Raw genomic sequence first — 23,420 nt, forward strand, 5'->3', positions numbered from 1 at the left:
ACAAACATGTATCAAATAAATCTGCTCACCTGCAATTTATAATGGCGCATTGTAGTCACCTTCGTGCACGAAAGTTCGTTCAATCTCAGCTGTTAGTCAGTTATTAGTTAGTCAGTTATGTCAGTTATTTGCTGTTGTATCGTCGATTTTCAAAATGCAAATGATCTGTTTACTTTATTTTCAAAGAACAGTTTGTTTTGTTATTGTTTGGTTGGTGTCTTATATGAAACTGCGACATTGCGCAATTTATTGGACAGACTTGTTTAAGATCACTAATTTGGGTGGCATTTTATTTCGTATTTTTAAATCATCTTTTTATTTTTGACAATGTAGTTTCCTGCTCTTAATTGTGAATGCAAACTTGATGGTTTTATATGCTCCTAAAATTAAGTGCTGCTTGACGAGCCTATACAGTATTGTGTTCATAATATGTGACGTCACTGAAGGCCTAAGGTTGAAATGCACGGCCCGCCACTGTGTTTACCACTGTGTTACATGACCCTTTCCATAAATGGGCATTCAGACCCTGGGAAGGAAACGGTCCATCCATCTGTCCTGCACGGATACCCATTTTGGGGATGGACGATGAGAAGTCCCTTAAAGATAAGGTGAGAAGCTCGGTCATCCGGGAGGGGCTCAGAGTCGAGCCGCTTCTCCTCCACATCGAGAGGAGCCAGATGAGGTGGCTCGGGCATCTGATTAGGAGGCCTCCCGGATGCCTCCCTGGTGAGGTGTTCTGGGCATATCCCACTGGCAGGAGACCCGGGGATGACCCAGGACACGCTGGAGAGACTATGTCACCCAGCTGGCCTGGGAACGCCTCGAGATCCGCCGGGAAGAGCTCGAAGAAGTGGCTGGGGAGAGGGAAGTCTGGGATTCCCTCCTAAAGCTGCTGCCCCCGCGACCCGACCCCCGATAAGCGGTGGAAAATGGATGGACGACGAGAAGTTTTTTTTTTAAAAAAGGACGGACTGAACAAAGACGGAAATGGGTTTTCGTCCAACCCCATAATCGTCCCTAACACACATTTGACTGACGACTGACAGAAACGCCCATCCTGTTGTGTGTAATCCGCCAATACACTACTTCAGACTGAATGTGAAGTATCACGAAAGACCGCTTGTCTCATGCGTGTTCACCGTTTGTTTGTGGGAGGGTAATTTCACTTTGCTTCAAGCGGACAAGAGGGGGAGCACATCTCCGTCCAAAAAAGTTAACATATCGGCAGTCATTCTGGTGCCCTACGGTGGTTGCATGCCTCTCCGTCGTATCCCACAGACCATAAGGCTATTGTCTCTTTTTTTTTTTTCATGGTGTGTGAATTTTTTTTTCCGTACTTTATTTGGCTGCGTCTGCTTATTTATACACATGCGTGTGACGTATCACATTTTTTTCGACGCAAACGCGAAGCAGCCAAAAGTTCGTTTCAACCGACTCAGGCAAAATGGGCTTACTACAAAAATTGCCTTGGCATGCTTCAAACGTGCCACTGGTCACCCAACCACGTGTACTGCATTAACAACATGCCGGCGGAGCACACGGAGGTGGAGGTGGACTTATTTATGAAAAAACGCGCCACTCCCTTGCTCCGCTGCTGTGGAAAGTTTTTTTTTTTTTTTTTCAACAGCCAATGACATCCTCTGATATCGCCTTGGCCAGTACAAGCTTTGACAAGCTGGTCTTCGTAAAAGGCAGCATGTCCCTATAGGGGTATCCCACCTGCAAGAGGCAGTTTGAGGAGAAGCAGCAGGGTGCCCAAACACAGCTAATGAGCGTTAAATGTTTCTGTATTATGATATCTCTGCAGTTAGCTTCTCTCCCTCACCATCATGCAGGGAAGCACTTTAAAAGGACGAGGATGGATGGGGATGGAGGACGATTATTTCATGAATAAGGACAGAGTTTTGATGACAAAAGGGTGCCCAGGTCACGGACAGTGGATGGATCGGCAAAATACGGTCAAGAACCCATCTCTGACACTTTCTTTAAACAACATTGACTGAACATTTGGAAGTGAGGGCAGGAATTGTTGAAGCGTTGCAGGTGGAATTCTTTCCTATTCCTGCTTGATGTACAGCTTCAAGAGTGTAATGGTCCTAGATCTATGTTGTCGTATTTTATGCTTCATAATGCATTACACAGCTTAAATTTGAGACAGGTCTGAACTGCAGGCATGCCAGTCTAGTACCCCCAACTGTTTTGCTTCAAAGACATGCTGTTGTTACACATGCAGAATGTGGTTTGGCATTGTCTTGCTGAAATAAGCAGGGGCGTCCATGAAAAAGACGTTGCTTGGATGGCAGCATGTTTTTCTCCAATCCATGTATGTACCTACCAGCATGAATGGCACCCTCACAGATGTCTACGTTTCTCATGCCATTGGCATTAACACAGTGCTATACCATCACAGATGCTGAATTTTGAATCTTGCATCCATAACAGTCAGAATGGTTCTTTTCCTTTTAGACCCAGTGGACACGACATGAACAATTAAAAAAAAAAAAATTTGAAATATGGACTCCTCAGACCACAGACTTTTCTACTTTGCCTCACCCCATCTTGGATGAGCTCAGGCCCAGAGAAGCCAGCGGAATTCTGGGATTTGCTAATAAATGACTTTTGCTTTGCATTGTAGAGTTTTAAGCTGTATTGCCAGAATTGGGGGTTTTCATCCTTTCCGCTTAAATGCAGTGGTTTTTCTGAAGTGCTCCTGAGCCCAGTTCGTGATATTCTTTACATATAAATGTCGGTTTTTGATGCGGTGCCGCCTGAAGGAAGGAGGGTCACGGTTTTCAGCCTTGCCAGAACAACTTCAAAATAAAAGGGTACCCAGGCATTGAGGGCCTGACAGCACACACGTAAATAAGATAAGATAAGATAAGATATCCTTTATTTGTCCCACACTGGAAATAAGTCGGTACTTGAAGCCTTGTGCACTTTTTTGAACCAAGGTACTTGAATTACTCGAGCACCTGTTTCAGCCCGACTTGATCCCCCCCCCCCCCCAAAAAAAATAATCAAGGCCTTTTTTCTGTGTCAAGTACCCGCTTATTTACATGTACAATGCCAAGAAGTCAAGCGGACAACAAAAATTGTTTATGCCATTCATGACAATAACAAGTAGCCATTGCCGTAAGAAGGCCAACTTATAAATGAACCATACCTTACCAAATAATAACATCAACGCCTAGTGTCAAATATTGTGATGGGAATCTGCCGCAAAACGTGATGTAATAGTCATACAAAAAGGGCGGGGGAAGAGTGCCATGTATGGTGATGTGATAAATTTCAAAAGGAAACTAAGTGTTGGGTTAAGTCCCGGGTAAATTTGACAAAATTGTAATATTAAATTTAACGACTAGAGTTCACCAGACTTAAATTAGACATGAACAATTTCTAGTCTCACATAAGGCCAAACAAAAAAGATAGTGTGCTTCCGGTAACATGAAATTTCAGCATAGGGTTGGTAGGTCGGACAAAGGTTTTTTTTTTTTTTTAAATCTTTTTTTTTTCCCATCAAAAATGTAAACAAAATAACCATAAAACAAAAAACAAGAAGACATTGAACCCACCACTCCGTGGCCGGCGCCGCCGCCACCTATTTAGTTTTCGCCCCACTCCGGACTTGGGGGGCTGGGGTGCGACGCCGCCTCCGCCGCCGTCCTCCTCCGCCGTCCTCCTCCGCCCCCGGTTTTTACTCGGCCCGTGGTGTTCATCAAATAGTTCGCTGAATTTTTTTGATACATCAATGGACGCTATTTTCTTAACATTACGGTGCGAGCACGCGACTGTAACACAGAAAACGCGGTTTAAACTGTCGTCGGAGATCGCGGCCGCCGCCATGTTTCAATGTTGTTGACAGACAACAGGGCAAACGACGCACGCGCTCAACGTGAATATCGCGAGAGTTTGTACCAATGTAAACCCTCTACGCAAAAATGTAGATCGTAACGTTTTTTTCGACGTAGAAATTCTCGGTCGGTCGGGTTACCGGAAACACACTACTTTTTTTTCTACGCCTAAACTCAATCTCCAACTATAGTCTGCTTGCTTCCAACCAACAAGTCATTTAATGATGCTGATCATGTATTGAGTAACTGCTTTACATATTTTGTTGAAAAAGTGTAAGCCTATGATCATAATCCCATAGTATGAATCGTTTTAAGATAAAAAAAATTAGGACCTGTTTTGACATGTAAGAATCTACGGGTGTTGAAAGTTAGTGCGTTGTAAAAGAGAAATACGATGTGAACTTTGGGTAATCAGTCTAAAAGGTGAATGACTTGCATTATCATCGTCACTTGCATTTTAGAACAATGTAGAACTAAAAGTCTTAATGCAAAACTCCATTTAGAGTCCATGCCAGATAACTAAAACAGAGGGACAGCTGGAAATGTGAGGCAACATTGAGCAACTCCAACAGATTTGAGGCGGTAACCAATGTCGTTTTAGGGAAGTTGCCATTTTCATTTTGTGGAAAGTTACAAGTGTCAGGATGACATTGTAGAACATGTGCAAAGCAGATTTCATGTCAGATCTTGCTTGCCACAGGACGATCAGGATTTCTAATACTTTTCCCAGCCCTAACCGAAACATTGTTTCCTTTTCAATTATCTCAACTTGGAGTAACGTGACAACACAGAGAGATGGAAGTTAGTTAAAACGGTGTTAAGAATGACTTGTTTTGGTTCTCACTACCCCAGCTTTAGAGCGCCACATGAATCTAAGTCAGCCCTCACCTCTAACGAGTAACCTTCCAGAGATGAGGTCAAGGTCTGACCATGCTGCTTTTTCAGCATCTCCTTCGCTAATGATCTTGTGCACTTGTTACTCACCTCAAAAGTTTTAGCGGTCCTTGTCAGAACTGCCGGACTTGTTTTGTTAGCTCTGCGTATATTTTGAAGTTGTTCCCGGCAGTGTGTTATGGCGTAATGGCTGACCTGACTCATATTCCAGACTTTGGGTCCGTTTTCTGTCACAAACTGTTGATAACAACTTAAAGAACACGACATCCTCAAGTAACATTTAATCGCTAATTAAGGGCGGTTTAAAAAAAAAAAAAAAAAAAAGATGACACTGACACTGTGTTGTACAGTGCCTGTTGCCGTTCCAGCTTATCACTTTTTAACAAACCAGGCTAAGTCAAGTGTGTTGTTTTAGCCGGTAAAATCTGTCCTGCGGTTTTGGTGTCACTCTGTGTCATCGACCAAAATCTATGGGGTGAGATTTGTCAAAAAAAGATCACTGCTTCGGAAAGGAAACTAGTGTGCTGCTATGCAGAGTTTAAATTTTAGCATAAAATGTTGAATCTCTCAAAATGAAAACCAGTTGGTCAGTCATTATTGAGTGGAAATGTGTTTTTTGTCTTCAGTACTTATAACCAAGAAAATGAAAATATGTGCTTATTAGATATAATACCAAACTATTCAATAGCTTCAGTGCTATTACACTGTGAAATGTGCTACCCTTGTCAAGTTTGTTTAGCTTAGCAATTAGGATGGCTTTTCTGTCTTTCCTCGTCATCCCTTTGTGAGAGCAGTACTTGTCAGAAGTGAAGCTTATCGACCGCCACAAGGACAATGACTTAAGACGGACTCTGCAATGCGTTTAGCCGCAGCAGCAGCCAGCCGAAGATCATTGCTCACTAAATGGTGTAGCATGAGTAGCACAAAGTTTAGGGCTTGGCCATACCGCCTACTTCCCAAGCACAGGTGAAGTAATCTGCCTGTGTCCAGCCCAGTGAAACCTTTTGTGCCCGTCTTGGCGGTAGATTCTCAGTTTGACTATTTAATGTGTTTTGATTAGCCGCACAATGCTAATTTTCCCTCCCAAACTACGATGCGAAACCGCTCATTTCGAACCTTGCATATTTTACTATGGTGGTGCTTTGGTGATGTCTTGCTGAGCAGCACTATGTAGGAGGAAAAGTTAAGGAGTCGGAAAGAAATTAAAAACAATGTTTTGTGTGTGTGTGTGTGTGTGTGTGTGTGTGTGTGTGTGTGTGTGTGTGTGTGTGTTCACTAATAGTACTTGATGATTTGCAATTCACATGCTAAAATTGGTTGTATGCAAAACTCAAAAGATATTTGAAGCTTTCTGCAAGGTATCTGCATCTATCTTTGTCGCCATATTAACTTGTATGCATCTAGTGGAAATTTTCTTTGCTCCTTGGCTTCCAGCGTCAGTGGGTGGTGTGTAAATGCTTCTATCAAAAAACTGCATACAAGTATACTTGTAAGAATTACCTGGTGCTTCTGCTGCTGCTGTTTGCTCAAATTGCGGCTGTAGGTATTATACTTGACAATGTCTTGGTTCATGTCATCCACCCTGTCCATCAGGAGCTGAAGGCTCTTCTCCAAATGGTTACTGCAAGAAAGGTATCCAGATCTCAAATTATTTTGCTCTGCTACGTAGACATTTCCATTTACCTATCTATCATGGCCATACTTTTCAACATAAAGCACTTGTAGCCTAATCTGAACACAGGATCGCTTCAGTGGCAAGGACAACACACACACACACACACACACACACACACACACACACACACACACACACACACACACACACACACACAGGCGGCGATGTTGCCGGTGTCAACTATTTCGAGTCGCTAAATTCAGTTTAAATTCATCTCTCCTTTTATTATTTATAATTTTATCTGTGGTTTTATTGTTCTTGTTTTGATTGTAAAGTGTCCTTGAGTGTTTTGAAAGGCGCTTATAAATGAAATGTATTATTATTATTAAAACTGTTTTAAAGTCTTCTGCAGATTGGCATTGCTTCATACAGCCTCTTATGCTCCTTTCACAGTTTATTTTATAAAGGTAAGAACAGGCCTGCAACGAAAATTTATGTGAAGTGGATTTTGCCCGCGAAAGCAAATCAAACATGGCAACTTCCATGATGCTTGCTAAAATATGTACAAAAATTTCAAATTCTCATATACAATAAATAAGAGAGACATTGTAAGCATTTTCTTGTTGCCAAACACTTCATTATGGCCCCACCAAGGGAAATGGTAACTAAAATATGGCCCGCGACGAAAATGGCTTTGACACCCCTGATTTAAGCCTTTGAGGAATTCAACATTTCATTAAATATTTAAGGTTTGACATCCCAACCACTGGACTTAAGAATGGAATGGAAACCTCATGGTTTGATTCGGTAAAAGTCAAGACATTTGCTCTTTATGTCCGATCGATTAATCTGCTGGCTGATAAAATCGGCCGTCATTAAGCCTTCTCCGAAAAAATAAAAATGGTGGTCATGGAGGAAGATCTGCTTACGATCCAAAATAATACAAGCTCATTTGTGAATCATGGTGGAGGTAATATCATGCTGCTTTTGAAATGAGCTCAGTCGTCTTTATTGATGATGTAACTGTTGATGGTAGCAGCAGATTCAATTTTGAAGTCGACAGTACGTGTTTGTCTGGCCATTTACAACAAAATGCATCCAAACTAATTGGGATAAGCTTCATCATGCAACAGGACAATGATCAAAAACACACTGCCAACACAACAAAGGACTTATCAAGTGGAAAAAGTGGAAGGTCTTAGGTCTTCTTTCATTCATGTTATGGGTATTTTTATACAAAGGTAATTTTTTTGTGCCTGTTGAAAATTAAAGTTTACTGACATAGCCATAAGAAAATGTTGCTTTATTTATCTGACCATATTGGAATGTATTTGTTAGGTTTTCAGTCAATTAAATTTGGTTCAATAAACAATGTGTGGTAATTTTTTAAATTTTCAATGAACATTCGATCAGTCCGGCCCTCGGCTTGCAGCAAAATTTTTTATCTGGCCCTCCGTCCATTTGACTTTGATACCCCTGTCTTAGACTGACCGAGTCAGCTACCGAAGAGGAGACTGAAAGGAGAACCCAGAGAAACAAACAAGAACTGAAAGATCCTACAGTAAAGGACTGAAAACTCATTTCAAATGAAGAATGCAACAGTCTGGTCAAGTCGATGGGTTGCATGCTTGATGCAGTTATTGCAAGTCAGGGTTATACCACCAAATGTTAACTTGAAGTTCATTTGAAAGTGAAAGGACACTTTGATCCTCTCCTCTTTCATCTATAACTGCTTCAAACAACAAAGACTATGCAGGAAAAGTGATTAAGATTTGTCTGTGTCTTATGTGTTGTGTTATTTTGTTATTTTGACTTCAAGATGGCGCCGCGGGAGTGGCTGCCTTTCCAGAAGCTCCTATATTTTGCTCTTCCACTTCTTCCTTTCATAACTTTGCTGTTGTGAATTGGGAATTTCTCCATTGCAAGACTAATAAAGGTTTTCTTATCTTATCTTATTGAATAATGTTTGTTTCAATACCTTTGCTAATCTGACTCACCTATTTATCTACAAAATAATCAACTGATTATGAAAATAATTGTGAGTTGCACCACTAATATACAGTACATTACATTACTGTCCACGTATTCATTCACTAATTTAAAGTAATGATTCTAATATCCATAATTAATTGCCGTTTGGGATATATTTTACAAAAGACTAAAGCTTTGGCTTTTGAATTGATAAATGCTTCCCACAAACTACGCTTTTTTGTTTGTCAGAAGTTTTGCTGATTTTCTTCTTTGAAAAGAGCTTTATGTTTCAGCGATAAATAACAGCACTGAAACAAAGAAGTAAGGTCAGAGACCTTAGCGAAGCAATGACGCTAAACTCCCTTTAGTACTGTAAAGCCGAGAGGAACTGCAGTTAGATGATGAGTATTAGTCGGTTCATCATCAAGACTGACGTCTCTAAGAGGACACACTGACATTTGATATATTGTTGCCATTATAAAATATTGATCATGCCTTCTTGTAATTCAAAAGATAATGACAAAAGGTGTTGCAATCAGTTTGCTATCAGGTCAAAGTCTCTATACTTATAAGGAGGAATAGATTAATGCCATAAAGCTGCAACCGTTCCCTTGACCACTGGAATGCTGATAATAGCAGATAGCTTTTCTTACTCGGTGGGCTCGGCACTCAGGCTGAACCAAGATTATACGAGAAAAATAGTGCATTTTTAGAGTAAATGTTTTGAATAGAGGATGGAATGTTACTGTTCAGACACTGTATTATTATAACTCAGGTATGAATAAGAGTTGATGAGTGTGGTTATGATGGGAAAAATGAATAAGGACCCACCCATAGTTGTATCTTTCCTTATCAGAGTCAGAGAAATGTAAAAGTTTAATTTGTTAAGTGACCAAGCTCGGAGCTCAATTTATTTGTATATCAAATCAATTTTCCCATTGAAATGAATTGAGATGCCATTCACCTGCTCCAACCCCCACAAAAATATGCTACCTACGCATTACTATGTTGTAAAAATTTAAAATAAAACCCTGTGTGTCCACATTGTGCAGTCGCCCAACCTTGCTGCTTTCCACTGTTCAGTTCAGGGAATGCTTGGTGATCGCTATCGTGCGCTGTCGCAGTTCACTGCAAGCTACTGCTGGCTAGCTAATGTTGCTAAAAATGATGTGAAGCTGCAAGTTCACTTGGTGCCTGGCATCAACACATGTCAGTAATCATTGGCTACATGGCAGTGAATATAACAGTTTTAGCTAGTTTAGTTATGAAACAAGGGCAGGAGAAAGACGGAGAAGCAATGCTAACTGCTAAGATATCCTGATGGACATGTAGACGTGAACAGCACAAATAAGTGATGGGCTGATACAGTACACTTGTCACATAGGGGTGGCTTGAACTGCGCTAGAGTGGAGAGTAACCAACTTTCAACAGCAAAATAACAGGCAAATTAAGTCTCTGGAGAGAAAATTGTACAAAAAAATGTTACACAAATACAAAGGACAGAAAATGAATTAGTATGTTACCACTTATGTCACCTGAGAGGATGCGCCTATGAAGTTAGAAGTATATTGATACAATGAATATGTTAATAAGACCTAAGATAAGATAATCTCTATTAGTCCCAAAAGGAAGTGGCATCATTTCATCAGCAATGGTGGATCCAAGAAAAAGAAAAATGCACGCAGGAGAACACATCTGTGGTAAAATAAGTACACTGCACTAATTAGAAACCAAAATTTTGCCTGTGCTTCAAATAACTCAATCTATAAGCAGATGTTACAAAAATAGTGTACATTTTAATTTTGATGATGGTTAATGATTTAATGTACATGCTTTATTAACTACATTTGAAAACAGAATAAGTAAAGGTTAATTCTCCATCAAAACATATTTTTGATAATGGCACACGAAAATTTCATTCCGTATTTTGTGCGCTACAAGGCGCACCTAAAAGCATTCAATTTTCTGAAAAGCCGACAGTGCGCCTTATATATGGTGTTACAGTTTACTTATATTAAATCCATATAAATACAGTTGTATTTGTATTGTATTCTTTTAGCCTAGCTCGATTTAGTGGATCCATAACGCAACCACAGCCACAATTGTAGCTTCTATTCTATTTGTCTTATAATGCAGGGTGCCCTATATATTGTATCAGTTTTAAAATAGGCCATTCACTGAAGGTGTGCCTTATATTCCGGAGCGCCTTATAGTGCACAAAGTACGGTACTTTGGTTCAGTCTGCAACTGCATGCTCCATTACAAGATTGTTGCAATAAACACATTAGAATGACAAATATTGAAGCCATAATTTAACAATTATGATTATAAATAGAGGTGTCAATTTATCGAGTTAATTGTGAATAATTAATTTCAGTCATGTTTAGCGCGTTGTTTTTTAATCGCATTAATCTAAATTTTAATGTCTGACTTTCTTGTTTCTGTCGGTGGGTTGTCTTTTTATAATATCCCTTTTCATGTGTTGGCTTCCTGTGTTCAAGTAGTTGAGGGTGGGGAAACAACTGTCAGTCACAGCCTGAAGCGGACATTGATTGGCTGTCATTATGTTTGGGCTTGTTTAGCATAAGCTGATTGGCTCCCATTGGAGTTGGGCGGGCTAAGTAAGCAGCGGTGAGGAGAGGAGAGGTGAAAATGGAGGAGCATGTGAGAGTTCTTCGCACAATGAATGGAAAATTTACTTTTCAAAAATGCCCTGACGGCACTATTGATAAAAGTAGAGTGTTGTGCCTAATTTGTAAGGAGTTTGCTGACCACCGAAGCAGCTCAAGTTTAGCCTCCCACATTAATTGCACTCAGTTGCGAGTGCATCCACAGCTAACGTTAGTACCGAAAGCGTTAGCAATATAGCAGGCTAAAGCAAAGCTCTTCGCCAAACTAGAGGAGAACACGCGTACGAGGCATGAAGTCAGCATAGTTGCTGTGTCCTCAGTAGCCTACCAGAAGTGGTAGATGTTTATTCAGCACTTTATTTTCTCATGAAAAACAATGTTATTTCTGAAGTGCTAACTTACAGCACTGTGATTTAAGGGTCTCTTGTTTATTTTTATTATCCGAAGCAAGTTCAGTGTTGAGTACTTGTATTGCTCAGAAAAATGTTCTTACTGCTTTTGAAATGTTAACCTAAGCACTTTTTATGGACCTGATGTTCTATTTTTATTTTTATTTTGTAATTATTTGGAGATTTACAAAAACAAAACGGTGATATTCACCCTGGTGGTCGAAACTAAAGGTTGCAGGTAGGATTTGGGACTAGTCTCAACTACAGGAGCAAGTGAATGGCTAGGACTGCATCTGTTCAAGTCTATTTACAATGAAACAATGAAAGACTTTATAATGCCACTTTTTTGTCTTTTGATCTGCCTCAATAATGTAATGAATTAAATGAAAACGGGTTTTTCTCAGCACTTTTTAGATGAGATTAAAATATAGATTAACTAGATCAATTAATTACAGATCATACTTAATCTCACATTTTTTTAATTGCTTGACAGCAGTAATTAAGTCATGATTCATTTGTGCATTTGAACAGTATGTATAATTCTTTTTATCATATCACTTAACAATACACTGCAATAACCGTCACGTTGTAATATTCTTGGCAAAGTGCAAACAATATGGAGATTGTGACATATTGGGGGGGCATAGCTTTGAGATTGGAACACCTTGCTCACCGGGAGGCAATCAAGGCGAGAGAGAGGGGGAGAGATAAAGGGCGAGAGACAGAGAAAGCGAGAGATGCCAAATCGCTGTTACCATGTTGAAATTCTCTCAGCGAATGTATCTGTCTAAACTTCAGTCCTGATTTGGTTTTTAACACGCAGGAAAGTTGGCGAAAATGTTGATCATTTGTTTTTGAAAGTAAAAGCACATGTTTGTAAATATCTTAGATTCGGGAAAAATAAATCTCCTTCCATGGAGAATGTTGAGTATTTACTGTTGAGAGGCTGAAAATCTGAGGATTTTGAAAAAGCAAAATTTTAAAAAGTCCCTAAACGATTAATTTAATTATCAAAACACACAATTAATTTGATAAATTAATCGTACCTCCACACCAAACTCTTGAATCACACATTGAATGAATCAGGTTATTTTTCCTCCTGATGTCGGAAACATGTACAGGTCCTCTCCTTTTTCCTGGAAATGCTCAGTGTGTTGCCATGCAACATGTACTCTAGCTTGTAAGGTTTACATTAAATTTTACAAGGTGTTTGCTTAACAACAAATGGCAAGAAACAGACAGCGTTCAAAACATTTACTGAAAGACTTGTCGATTCTATACCGACACAGCCATGCCTTCCACAAATACACACATTCTGTTCTCCCATATTCAGCACAGTTGTAACATGTCTTTTGAGAAGAATCTAACAAACCTCTCCCAGGAGATTTAAGAAAACAGAGACTCGACTCGAGGACCGTTCCCTTGCACTGTTGCTCACCGTCTTACTTTTGTATCACACCACTGATCTTTTCCTAACGCCGCCACACTGAAAACATAACACTATCAGCCTTGCGGTTTCTTCCCACGTGCCCCATTCTAAGTGGAGAGCCTCGCTGCTGCTGCATGTTCATTCTTGACAAGCCTGTGGCACTCCACTTCTAGTTTCAAGTGCTCTCTCAGGAATTATACTGTTTCATTTGAGAAAGTTTGCCTGAATCAAAACAGAAGAAAAAAAAATACATTGAAACAATTTATCAAAATTACAAGTGTGCCCACAAGAGCTGCCTGTTCAGTGTACATTTCGGCTCAGTGTACACTTTTGCTAATGTGCGTGTTGATGTAGGGTGTGTGTATTTGACTCACAGGTTGCATTGTTTTGGGGGATTTTAGTTATCTTTTCTCTGTGGTGTGTACAGCTTTTTTTGTGTGTTTTGTATGTATTTTTTTAAAAATATTTGCAATTTGTTTATCTTACGTGCGTGCATGTGTTCAGTGTCAGATGTGATCAGAAAAAGCACGCATCTTCATACAACAGCTTGCCAAGGGTGATATATAGCAACACCATTTTCACTTGAAGGTAAACATTTTCATATAAAGCATTGTCTGCTGCTTTCCTCTTTCTCTCTCTCTTTCTCTCTCTCTTTTTCTCTCGCCAGGTCAAGCGCCTCTCGCGGCGGTCACTTTACACTCACACTCATCACTGCTCAGCACTTAGTGATGAGACACAGACCGGAAGCTATGCTAAGCTACAGTAAGTTAGCGGGAGAGGCTTTAACATCTACCAAGCAGTCATGACAATTCAGTGGAAGATGCTCGGACCCCGTAAAGTAGTGAGCGAGCGTGCTGTGATGAAGATTTGTTCGGTGTTAATCCTCTTAAAAACATGAATTTAAAGCTGTGGTTGTTACTTGAAGCAGCAGGCGTCGCCCGCGGAAAGATTTGCGGGCTCGTTGTCATGCGGGGTCACTTTCATGTACTCAATCTCCAATCTCCGCCAGCTTCGCTTTGCAGTAACACATCAAACCATGTCTTTCCCCCCTTGAATTTTGAAGTGTCCACAAACCATAAGCATCTTCGTTATCATTAACATTTGTTTCCGGAAGAGAACGTCCACAGCTCAAAATGTCCATGTGAAAACACGACAGTGGCCAAACACTGGTTCCGGGTGCCGCAAATATGGTTTTAGATGGATTTTTATGTCTACACAATCAAGTTGGTTGACTTGTTTTCCCAGACCTAATTTTAACCAGCAGAAACGTTAGATTGCTGATTACGTTTTTGGATTATAAATTGATTTTTTTTTTTTCATAATTTGGCTGGTCCTGCGAATTATACTCAGGTACGAGTTTTATTAGAGCTTGGACTGGCACCCAAAATCTCCACTTCCTTAGGGAGCGTTCGGAAATTCACTCTGACACTCGAACACTACTCTCAGACTGTGTGTGTTCAGAGAGGCGGAGCGTGCTTCCCACCCAATGGAGTCTGTCAGAAACCCATCAGCAGCTCATGTCTGAACTGTTTCTTATTCTACCTGGAGCACTGGGCGCACTGTGTCCCTAGTTGGGAGTACCTACAGCGCGCTCCTTTTTGGGGGTACTCTGAATGAAAAACCAGTTGAAATATGGTTGGAGTTTCTAAACGGTTAGAATGAAGCAGTGCGCGCTCTGAGCATATTTCTGAACACACCCCTAATCGTGTTAGTTCCAGTTGGATTCAAACTTTTCGCTTCCAATGACAGATGCTGTAAAATGCAAATCCTTGGTGTGGCGGATTAGGGCTGCCAAGTTTAGTGCAAAAGAAAAAAAAAAAAAAAAAAGACATTCCCCCGAATCTTTAATGATGTTTTTTTTAATGTTCAGGTGCAAACCTCATTTTGATTTTGGAGATCAATTTGATAGTGTTATTAAATTGTAAATGCTGGCAAATCAAAGCTAAACGTTTAGAAATAAAAGGATAAAGGTTTCATGAAATCCAAATGAAAAGGTTTGTTTTAGTTTTCTTTAGAACAGTACCTTTTTTCTAATTTTACTATCTTCATAACAAAGTGCTAAATGCCGAAAAAGAGAGAAATATGTCTACAAGCATTTCTCTTTGTATTTATAGACAGTTTCATAGTATTCATAGTGCAACTACGCATGGTGTAGAGTTATTTGTTCCATTTTAAGATGTAGTTCTCAAGGATCTGGGCAGCTGTGAGTGAGCCCACCATCCACTGGAAGCAAGGACGTGCATCACATTGGTCGACTTGTTGTACATCTCAGCCTGACTACGTCATTGACGGAAGGAAGCAAGCATTGTAATAATATTTCCTGGTTTGCTTTGTCACATTCTGTTGTCACCTAGTGTCTAAGAACAGGGACCAATATTTACAAAACAATCATATACAATGCTCTACTCATGTCCACTTAAACCTGTGAAAATATAAAAGCGATTGGCACAATATTTTGGATTTTATGGACAATTAATGTGAGCTCCTTTGAGGAAAAGCTATTATCAGCCGCACAAAACTAAAAATAATGTGATGACCATTTTTACATTTTTTAAAGGTTTAAGTGGACAAGAGTAGGAATGTGCACATGAATTTTGGTGGCGATTGGTTGGAGCTTTCAGACATATAGCCACGGTAAAGTTTTATTCCACTCCTGTGTGCATTAGCAGCCATTAGCCCCTCGCAGCCAGTTTAGCGGGACAAAATTATCTTCATACTGGAGCTCCACATTGGAGACGCCTGCCTCTCAGGCAGCCGATAAGCTCCATTTTCAATTTCATATTTTGAATGTTGTGATGTTATAAATTAAAGGCAATATTGAAAATGAAACTTCTTTTGTAAAAGTATGTCAATCGTCAAATTGGGAGGTGTGCCACATTGGCTAGAGCCAGACTGAGTTCATACATTCCACGATGATAAGTCAATGGGAGGATCAACATAGCCAAAAAATTGTGCAGCTCTGCACCTTTTCTGACTTAGGCAAACAGGACAATATGCCCCATAAAAAAATAAATGTTGGTTTGACCATACGTTTCTGAGTAAATGCTCAATGATCCTGACCTGCTGGATAGGTTGAGTAGTTCGTGTTTGTCAGCGACTGTGGACTTGTCCTCCAGCTCCCACATCAGCACATTGATAAGGTGAGAGTTTTTGATGACAATGGGCACCTCCTCGAACATGTGATCAAAGCCAATGTTAGCCTTCTTCAATCTGGAGGGGAATGAGAAAGACAGAAACACAGGAAGGTCAAGTAAATTCCTCTCTGGTGAGGTTAAAACGGTGCAACTGATGCTTTTCTACAGTCATTGGAGGTACAGGACCCTTCTCTGCAAATTAAACCGATACAAAAACTCATTCATACCGCAGGCTATCAGCCTAATTAACAAACAACTAGAGGAAGGCAGACAGATAATCAGGAGGACATGAGGGCAGTGTGGGGTGTGCATATGACTGTGATGTATTGTCCATTGTGTGTAGAGTATATATCATCCGGTACTGTATGTATTGTCCAATGTATGTGGTGTAGCGTATGTGTTTGTATTGTTCAATGCATGTAGCAGCAAGGAGGGCATGTCCTCCGAGACAAGTTTCTCCTATGGGAGATCAAATAAAAAGTCAAAGTCAAATCAAATCAAATTATTGAAGCTATTTTGGGTCTAACATTTCTCTCTGGAAAATGTAGAAATGTGAACTGAATCATTGGTATTCCTCTGTTTATGAAATAAAATAGAAATAACTGAATTGAAAATAATACATAAGCCAGGTTTACATCCAGACTTTTTTCGTCAGAATGAATGAAAGCTCGAGTCATATGTTTGCGTGTGACGTGATCTATTCCTACAGATCAATGTAAACATCGCATAATTTATCAAGATGGAGTTCAGTCTATTTGCCACAGTAGTTGTGATTATTTTTTTACACTTTTATTAAAGGAACAGCTTGAGAAAAACATCTTGTTTTGCCATGAGCCATTTCGGGGTGGTTTTAGCTGTGTTTTGGGTCATTATCCTGCTTAGCTGGCCAAAAAACTCTAGTTCGACCAAGCGCTATTCATGCAGAAGCTTTCTGGCTTCCCAATATGCTTTGTGGCAAATTCACATATTTGGGATTTGCTTTCAACAATGGTGTCCGCATTGGTCATCTCCCATGAAGTAGTACATTTTTGCCCAAATGACGTCGGATGGTGCAAACGGACATTGATGCACCATAACCCTGGAGTTCACGTTAAAATTCTGTGGAGGGTGTTCTGGGCTCTTTGGCTACCACTCTTATTCATTTTATCCATTTTTCTCTTGTGGCCACTTTCAGGGATTCCGAGGACATTAAAGCTTTTGAAAAATATGTGCAACTGAAGGCACATCAGCATGAAGCTGCTTGAGAGATCGTTTTATAGATTTTACCTACGTGTCAATACTTTCCTTTCTAATGTTCAGAGACAGCACTCTCCTTCGCTTTCAGTAGAGGGACTACTTATCAACTTTAAACTACATAGACTGACTGATGACTTTGAAGACACTGCTCATGCCAATGAGAGCACACACTGTGTTTGTCAAATTATGTTTTCTGTGGCAGTAATCATGTCAAACCTGACTGCTTCACATTTGCAAGTGAAAGGGTGGTACCGTATTTCCCGCATTATAAAGCACTCTTGAGTATAAAGCGCACAATGAATGGCCTATTTTAAAGCTGTTTTCATATATAGGGTGCACTGCATTATAGGGCGTGTAAAATAGAAGCTACAATAGTGGCTACAGTTGTGTTACTGATCCACTAGATGGAGTTATGCTAAAGGGAATGCGATACAACTTTATACAGAGCCCTGGCTGCGGTTGTGTTATGCATCCACTAGATGGCGCTATGCTATAGGGAATACAATGCAATTTGTTATTTATATAGAGCCTTCACAACCGCTGCAGCACTTTACAGAACATTTAAAATATTACGTCCAAGAAATCAGAATATTGATCAACATACTAATAATAATCATAATAATGATGATAATAATAATACGTTGTGGAAATTGTAGAACTCGAAGAAAGCGACAATTTCTCACGTGCGCACTCCGAGAGAGAGTGTGTCGTGTTTTTTTTATTAGCACACCAAAAAAACACTCGCGCCAAACGAAGCCCGCCGAAAGTCAGTTTCCATAGAAACAAGCAGACTAAAATGGCGGTCCTTAAAGGGACTGCAATTATTTCTACCCCGTTACCAAATAATCGTGAACTCTCTGACAAGCATATGAACATTGCATTCACACATTTGCAGTTGGTGGTGAATTATGTACATAGAAGTCACTACAACGTTTTATTTATAAGCGCCTTTCAAAACTCTCAAGGACACCTTACAATCAAAACAAGAACAATAAAACCACAGATAAAATTATAAATAATAAGAGAAGAGATGGATTTAAACTGAGTATGCGATTTGAAATAGGTGGGTTTTGAGATGGGATTTGAATGTGGGAGGAGAATCAATATTTCGGACGTTAGGTGGGAGTGAGTTCCGGAGTTTGGGGGCAGAGCGTCTGAAAGCTCTGCAACCCATCGTGCTGAGACGGGCAGAGGGTACACAGAGTTGGAGGGAGGATGAGGACCTGAGGCAACAAGGGGGAACGGAAGTTTGAAGAAGGTCAGACAGATAGGGGGGGCAAGGTTACGGATGGCTTTAAATGTATAGAGGAGTATTTTGAAGTTGATTCTACGTTTGACAGGGAGCAGTGGAGCTGTTGGAGGATGGGATGAAAGGAGGGGGTTCGAGTGATGATCCGGGCTGAAGAATTCTGGACTAGTTGAAGGTTTTCCACATGCAGCTCCCCTCAGGATGTAGCATGAAGCACGACACGAAGACAAGAAAAGTGAACAATTCAGCATTGAGTTCCAAGGGGGAGGACAGGAAACTATGGCTCACTACAACCTTTTACATTGGCACAATTATCCATCACTGGGGCTCAACTTATATCCTGCTTATTATGACCTTTTCAGATGGCAATAGAGCAATATGAATAGGCGTATGAGGAAACAGAGGACCAACACATTTCAGGCATGACAAATTGTTCAAAGATATTAGACTTTGTCACACTTAATGTCATGATCTTTCCAAGTTGGTTCCCACTGGACAAAAACAAAGACTAATTAGGTGCTTCGGATTGTAAATTCAAGTGCATGCTATTGACCAATTGCCCACACTCCAAAGAACAGTGCACTAGGAGGTCATCTCAAAGCGATGCTTCTATTTGGCACTTATCGAAAATGTTTGTACCTTTTGATCACAGAAAGAAAGAAAACACACCCGGATGGTGGCTAAAATATGTGAACATGATAATATAACAATAAATAAAAATGTGCTGAAAGTTCAATTATGAAAATCAGACTTTTTTTTTTTATGAGCCAAAAGTAAATAGTTTGTTGCATAACCAATCACTGCAATATGACAATTTACGCCAAACTCCATGTTTCACATCAAGTAAAGTGTGTTCTTTGTGTAAAGGCACAAGCACAATTGTTGGTATGCCTCTGTAAAAGAAAGAAAAGCCCACAATGGCCACTGAGAAAAACATGACTAATTTGCCAAAACGCACAATTACAAGCTCCAACCCTTCTGGGATAATGTCCTCTGGACAGATGAGACTGGAGCTTTTTGGGAAGTACTGGTATGTATGCAAGCAAATTATGCATAAGCGAGGGAGGGGGGGGGCGGGGGGGCACTTTACAAAATTTGAAAGAGGGCTGAACAATGAATTGAATTCAGATTTACATCACAATGTAGTACAATTATTACATTTGCAAATCGTAAAGACTGCAAATTAGGATAGAAAATCTACATTTCAGTCACCCAGCTATATATGTCGATTTTATTTATTTATATAGAGTTTAGATTGTTCAGAAACGCTTTTTCAAATGTCATGTTTCATGAAACAATTACAGTATATGTAATGCTAAAGTGATCAAGCCACCGATTTGTATGCAGTATCACGATGTTTTCCCTGTAATTGTTCAGTAACATTTTGTGAAGTAGTCGTAGCGAACACTTAAAAAACTGAAAGTGAAAGTCTTCAGTGCAACAGATTACAGATACATTTATTGTTTGAGTTTTGTGCGTTTTTTGCCCAGGTTTAGACCGCAAAAATAGCACCAATTTTCTTCACTTTACAGTGTATCGCCATGGGACCAGTGTGCAACGAAATCAATAGCTTTTCATCTTAAACATCTTAAGATGAAACACACACATTTTGAAGATGATCGCATATATTCTATATGAGGAGTTTGTTAAAATATGACCTTTAGGTAATGTCAAACATAGTGTTCAATTCCCAAATGAGGTCAAAAAGCCAGACCTCCTGGGCTATTCCATACAGCTCCAAATTTTCACACGTCTCGGTTCTACAGACCAATTTTTTGTAGCCATGTATGGCATTTGGATATTTAAAATATCAAATTTTTTACAAGGCCCAATGTGTGTGCAATGTTTGGTGAGTTTGCTTTCACCCTTAGTTCCTCAGCGATGCAATTCTTTTCAGAGAAAAATAATTTGAGAATAACAACTAGCACTAAAAGCAGCTATAATAGGATCTCACAGCCATGGCATCTTAGGGGTTCTGGTACATTGAGATACAGTGAAACTCCTCGACAACGAAACCTACATAAATACCCCCCAAGTGCAGGGGTCGGCAACCCAAAATGTTGAAAGAGCCATATAGGACAAAAAAAAAAACAAAAAAGAAATATGTCTGGAGCCACAAAAAAATAAAAGCCTTCGATAAAACGTACAATGAAGGAAACATGCTGTATGTATGCAGGAGACTGGACTGTCTCAGAATTGTTTATGTTATTCATTCCGTTGTTGTGTGTTCACAAAAGCCCCCATAGAAATTATTTTGTGATTTCCTCGCTGGATTTTTTTGTTTTGGTGCACTATTTTTGCTTTTCTTAGTGTCAGTGAAGTGATCATTAATTTTCGTTTTTCGGAGGCTGTCTTTGAATGCCTCTCGAGTCGAACAAGAAGAGAGAAGGCACGGAGTCGGACGCAGACGTGTCTGTATTTGTCAAGACTGTTAAAAGCATAAATAAAGTGTACGTTTTAAAAAACCAACACCACAGCTCTCCTTTTTTGGAGCTGCAACATGTATCTATATCTATTTGAGCTATATTAGCCTACTATCAAAATCTTTTTCCATTTTCAAACATCTTTTATAAAGCTCCAGGGAGCCACTAGACCAAAAAGGGCCCGCATGGGCCTTTGGAGCCGCGTGTTGCTGACCCCCGCCTGAGTGTGAAAAAATCTTCATGCATTAACACCATTCCCACTTTCCTGCTCAACATACAACGAGAAAAACCCCTGTTGCGTGATACTAAATCTTTTTCTCTGCTCTTGCCTCGTGACGAGATTCACTACAACGAAGTCTAATCCAACAGCGACCTCTACTGCTTTGTACGGAAACGGCAACAGCAACCACCACACTGGTTTACACATGCGCAGTAGTCCAGGAAGTATTTGTTATTGTTAGTGCATGCCAGGAAGTATTTGTTATTGTTAGATTCAGACGAGGATGGACGTTGCATTGCTAAAATGGCTACAAAACGGACCTTTTGATGTCAAGCAGCTAAGACAAGAAGAGCTCTGATGCTGGAAGAGAGGGTAAAAGTGATCAAAATGAAAGACGGAGCAAGCAAAATAAAATACATTTTCCAAGAAATTGATGTAAGTGAAAGTGAATGCTGATTGTAAATTTCGCAATTTCTTTCCCTTTTTTTCTTTCTACACTGACTATATGAAGTGTCAAATAAGTGTATGCTCATACTTATGCACTATTGGAATAAAAATAAAGAGTACACATACGTTTGTGTGTGCGTGTACACATACGTTTGTGTGAGTGTGTGTGTGTGTGTGTGTGTGTGTGTGTTTACATCTGAGATCAAATTTGCTAGTGAAAAACCCCCTGTTGTGAAAAATTTCTTGCTGCAAACATGATTTCGTTGTAGAGGAGTTTCACTGTATTGGCATACTGGAATTAGCATTTTTTCGAAAATGAAGTACTGTAATTTCCGGACTATAAACGCTACTTTGGTCATGCTTTCAACCCTGCGGCTTAATGAATGATGGGGCCTGTTTAAAGACTTTTCCAACGGTCGCCAGGAAGCGCTCGAGCAGAAAATGTAACAATGGCACGCGATCATGAGTCACAGTAAAAACAACCGGCCATGAGAGGGCGCATTTCACCTGTGTTTTGAGCTGGACTGCAATCCGAAAGCAGTGTTGCTGGGTCTATGACAGACTTGACCGAACACTAAATTTTTATGAAGGCTTTATTCTCGACTGAACATAGAAAATGTACAGCATTAATGAAATAAAAGACTGAGATTTGTCAAATGGGACGAACAAATAGAAAAGTAGACAAAATATACAACAGTAGTGGCTTGTGAGCATTTTCAGGCATATTTTATGTGCTTGAAACACGCGGAAAACAACTAATCTCCCCTGCTTCCCGTTTGTTCACACGACCCACCATCCGCCACCGTTCAAACTCCCAAATGACGATATTTTCCTCTTAATATCAGCCGGGTTACAATGGCGATTGCAGATACATCAGGCCTGATGTATTGCTTTACTGTTTGTTGTATATGTTGAATTGCTCCATGTACAACACTTTGTATGCAGCGATGGCTGTTTGAAAGTGCTCTATAAATACAGTTGAGTTGAATAAGCACAGCTCAGCATTCGTCTCACCACTTCATGGTCCAACTCTCACGAGATTTCCCACAAGATTATCCAACTCTCGCTTTAAAAGTGACAGTGCTCCATTTATTAAACGAGGCAGCATTCACGACAACAGTCATTGTATTGTTCACCTGGTTAGCAGTGTTGTGTCCAAGGACCGGCAACCCGAGGGGTCCAACTCTCACGAGATTTCCCACAAGATTATCCAACTCTCGCTTTAAAAGTGACAGTGCTCCATTTATTAAACGAGGCAGCATTCACGACAACAGTCATTGTATTGTTCACCTGGTTAGCAGTGTTGTGTCCAAGGACCGGCAACCCGAGGCCAAGACCAAGGACTTGGAAAATTTTCCGAGGCAAGGCCAAGGCCAAGGACTTGAGAAATTTTCCGAGGCCAAGGCCAAGGACCGAGGACTTGCTTCCGAGGCCAAGGCCAAGTACCAAGGACTGATTTTGAAACTGAGGCCTAGCCAAGGACATGTATAAAACAATGCTATCATACCACTTGGCAGGTCCTCATGATTAACACCCCTCCATCATAACCCTTTGCACTCCCTAACGCTTGAATGAAGTGTTTTTATTCAAAGAGTAGAACAGTCAGGGTACGTGTTATTTATACTGAGAAAAAGAAATAAAATCACATGATATACATTTATGAATTAATGTTTTAGTGCAGTAGTTTCTTAATATGAAGTAAATCAACACAACAGGCATGACATGGCACGGAACACAAGTTGAGAAATGACTTTGCATAGAAGTCAATCACTGACTGCAGAAAAAGCGGTAATCTCTCAGTGATAATTTTACAGTTTACTTGCAGCGAGTCCCAGGGACTCACTGATCAGAAAAGTATGAGTCCCATTATGCATTGAGAGAGTCCCAAATTTCAAATTCCGAAATGGTCTACTTATTCAATTGCATATGATA

General features: G+C 40.1%; 1 protein-coding gene and 1 long non-coding RNA gene across 2 annotated transcripts in view; one reads left to right on the plus strand and one right to left on the minus strand.

Moving 5' to 3' along the window:
- The window catches only part of LOC109529661 (eukaryotic translation initiation factor 3 subunit H), a 123,925-nt gene that overhangs the window by 8,318 nt on the left and 92,187 nt on the right, over positions 1-23,420 (minus strand). Inside the window, exons 5-6 of the mRNA XM_019893041.1 lie at positions 15,840-15,989; positions 6,246-6,366 (exon numbers count right to left, since the gene is read on the minus strand). Of these exons, the coding sequence (XP_019748600.1) occupies positions 6,246-6,366; positions 15,840-15,989 (271 nt within the window). The remainder of the gene's footprint in view (positions 1-6,245; positions 6,367-15,839; positions 15,990-23,420) is intronic.
- On the plus strand, positions 20,292-21,121 carry LOC109529664 (uncharacterized). Its single transcript, XR_002170879.1, has 2 exons — positions 20,292-20,433; positions 21,047-21,121. It is a non-coding gene; the product is annotated as an uncharacterized LOC109529664 (long non-coding RNA).

Source organism: Hippocampus comes, unplaced genomic scaffold, assembly GCF_001891065.2.
Source record: "Hippocampus comes isolate QL1 unplaced genomic scaffold, H_comes_QL1_v1.1 scaffold94, whole genome shotgun sequence".
NCBI classification, from domain to species: Eukaryota; Metazoa; Chordata; class Actinopteri; order Syngnathiformes; family Syngnathidae; genus Hippocampus; species Hippocampus comes.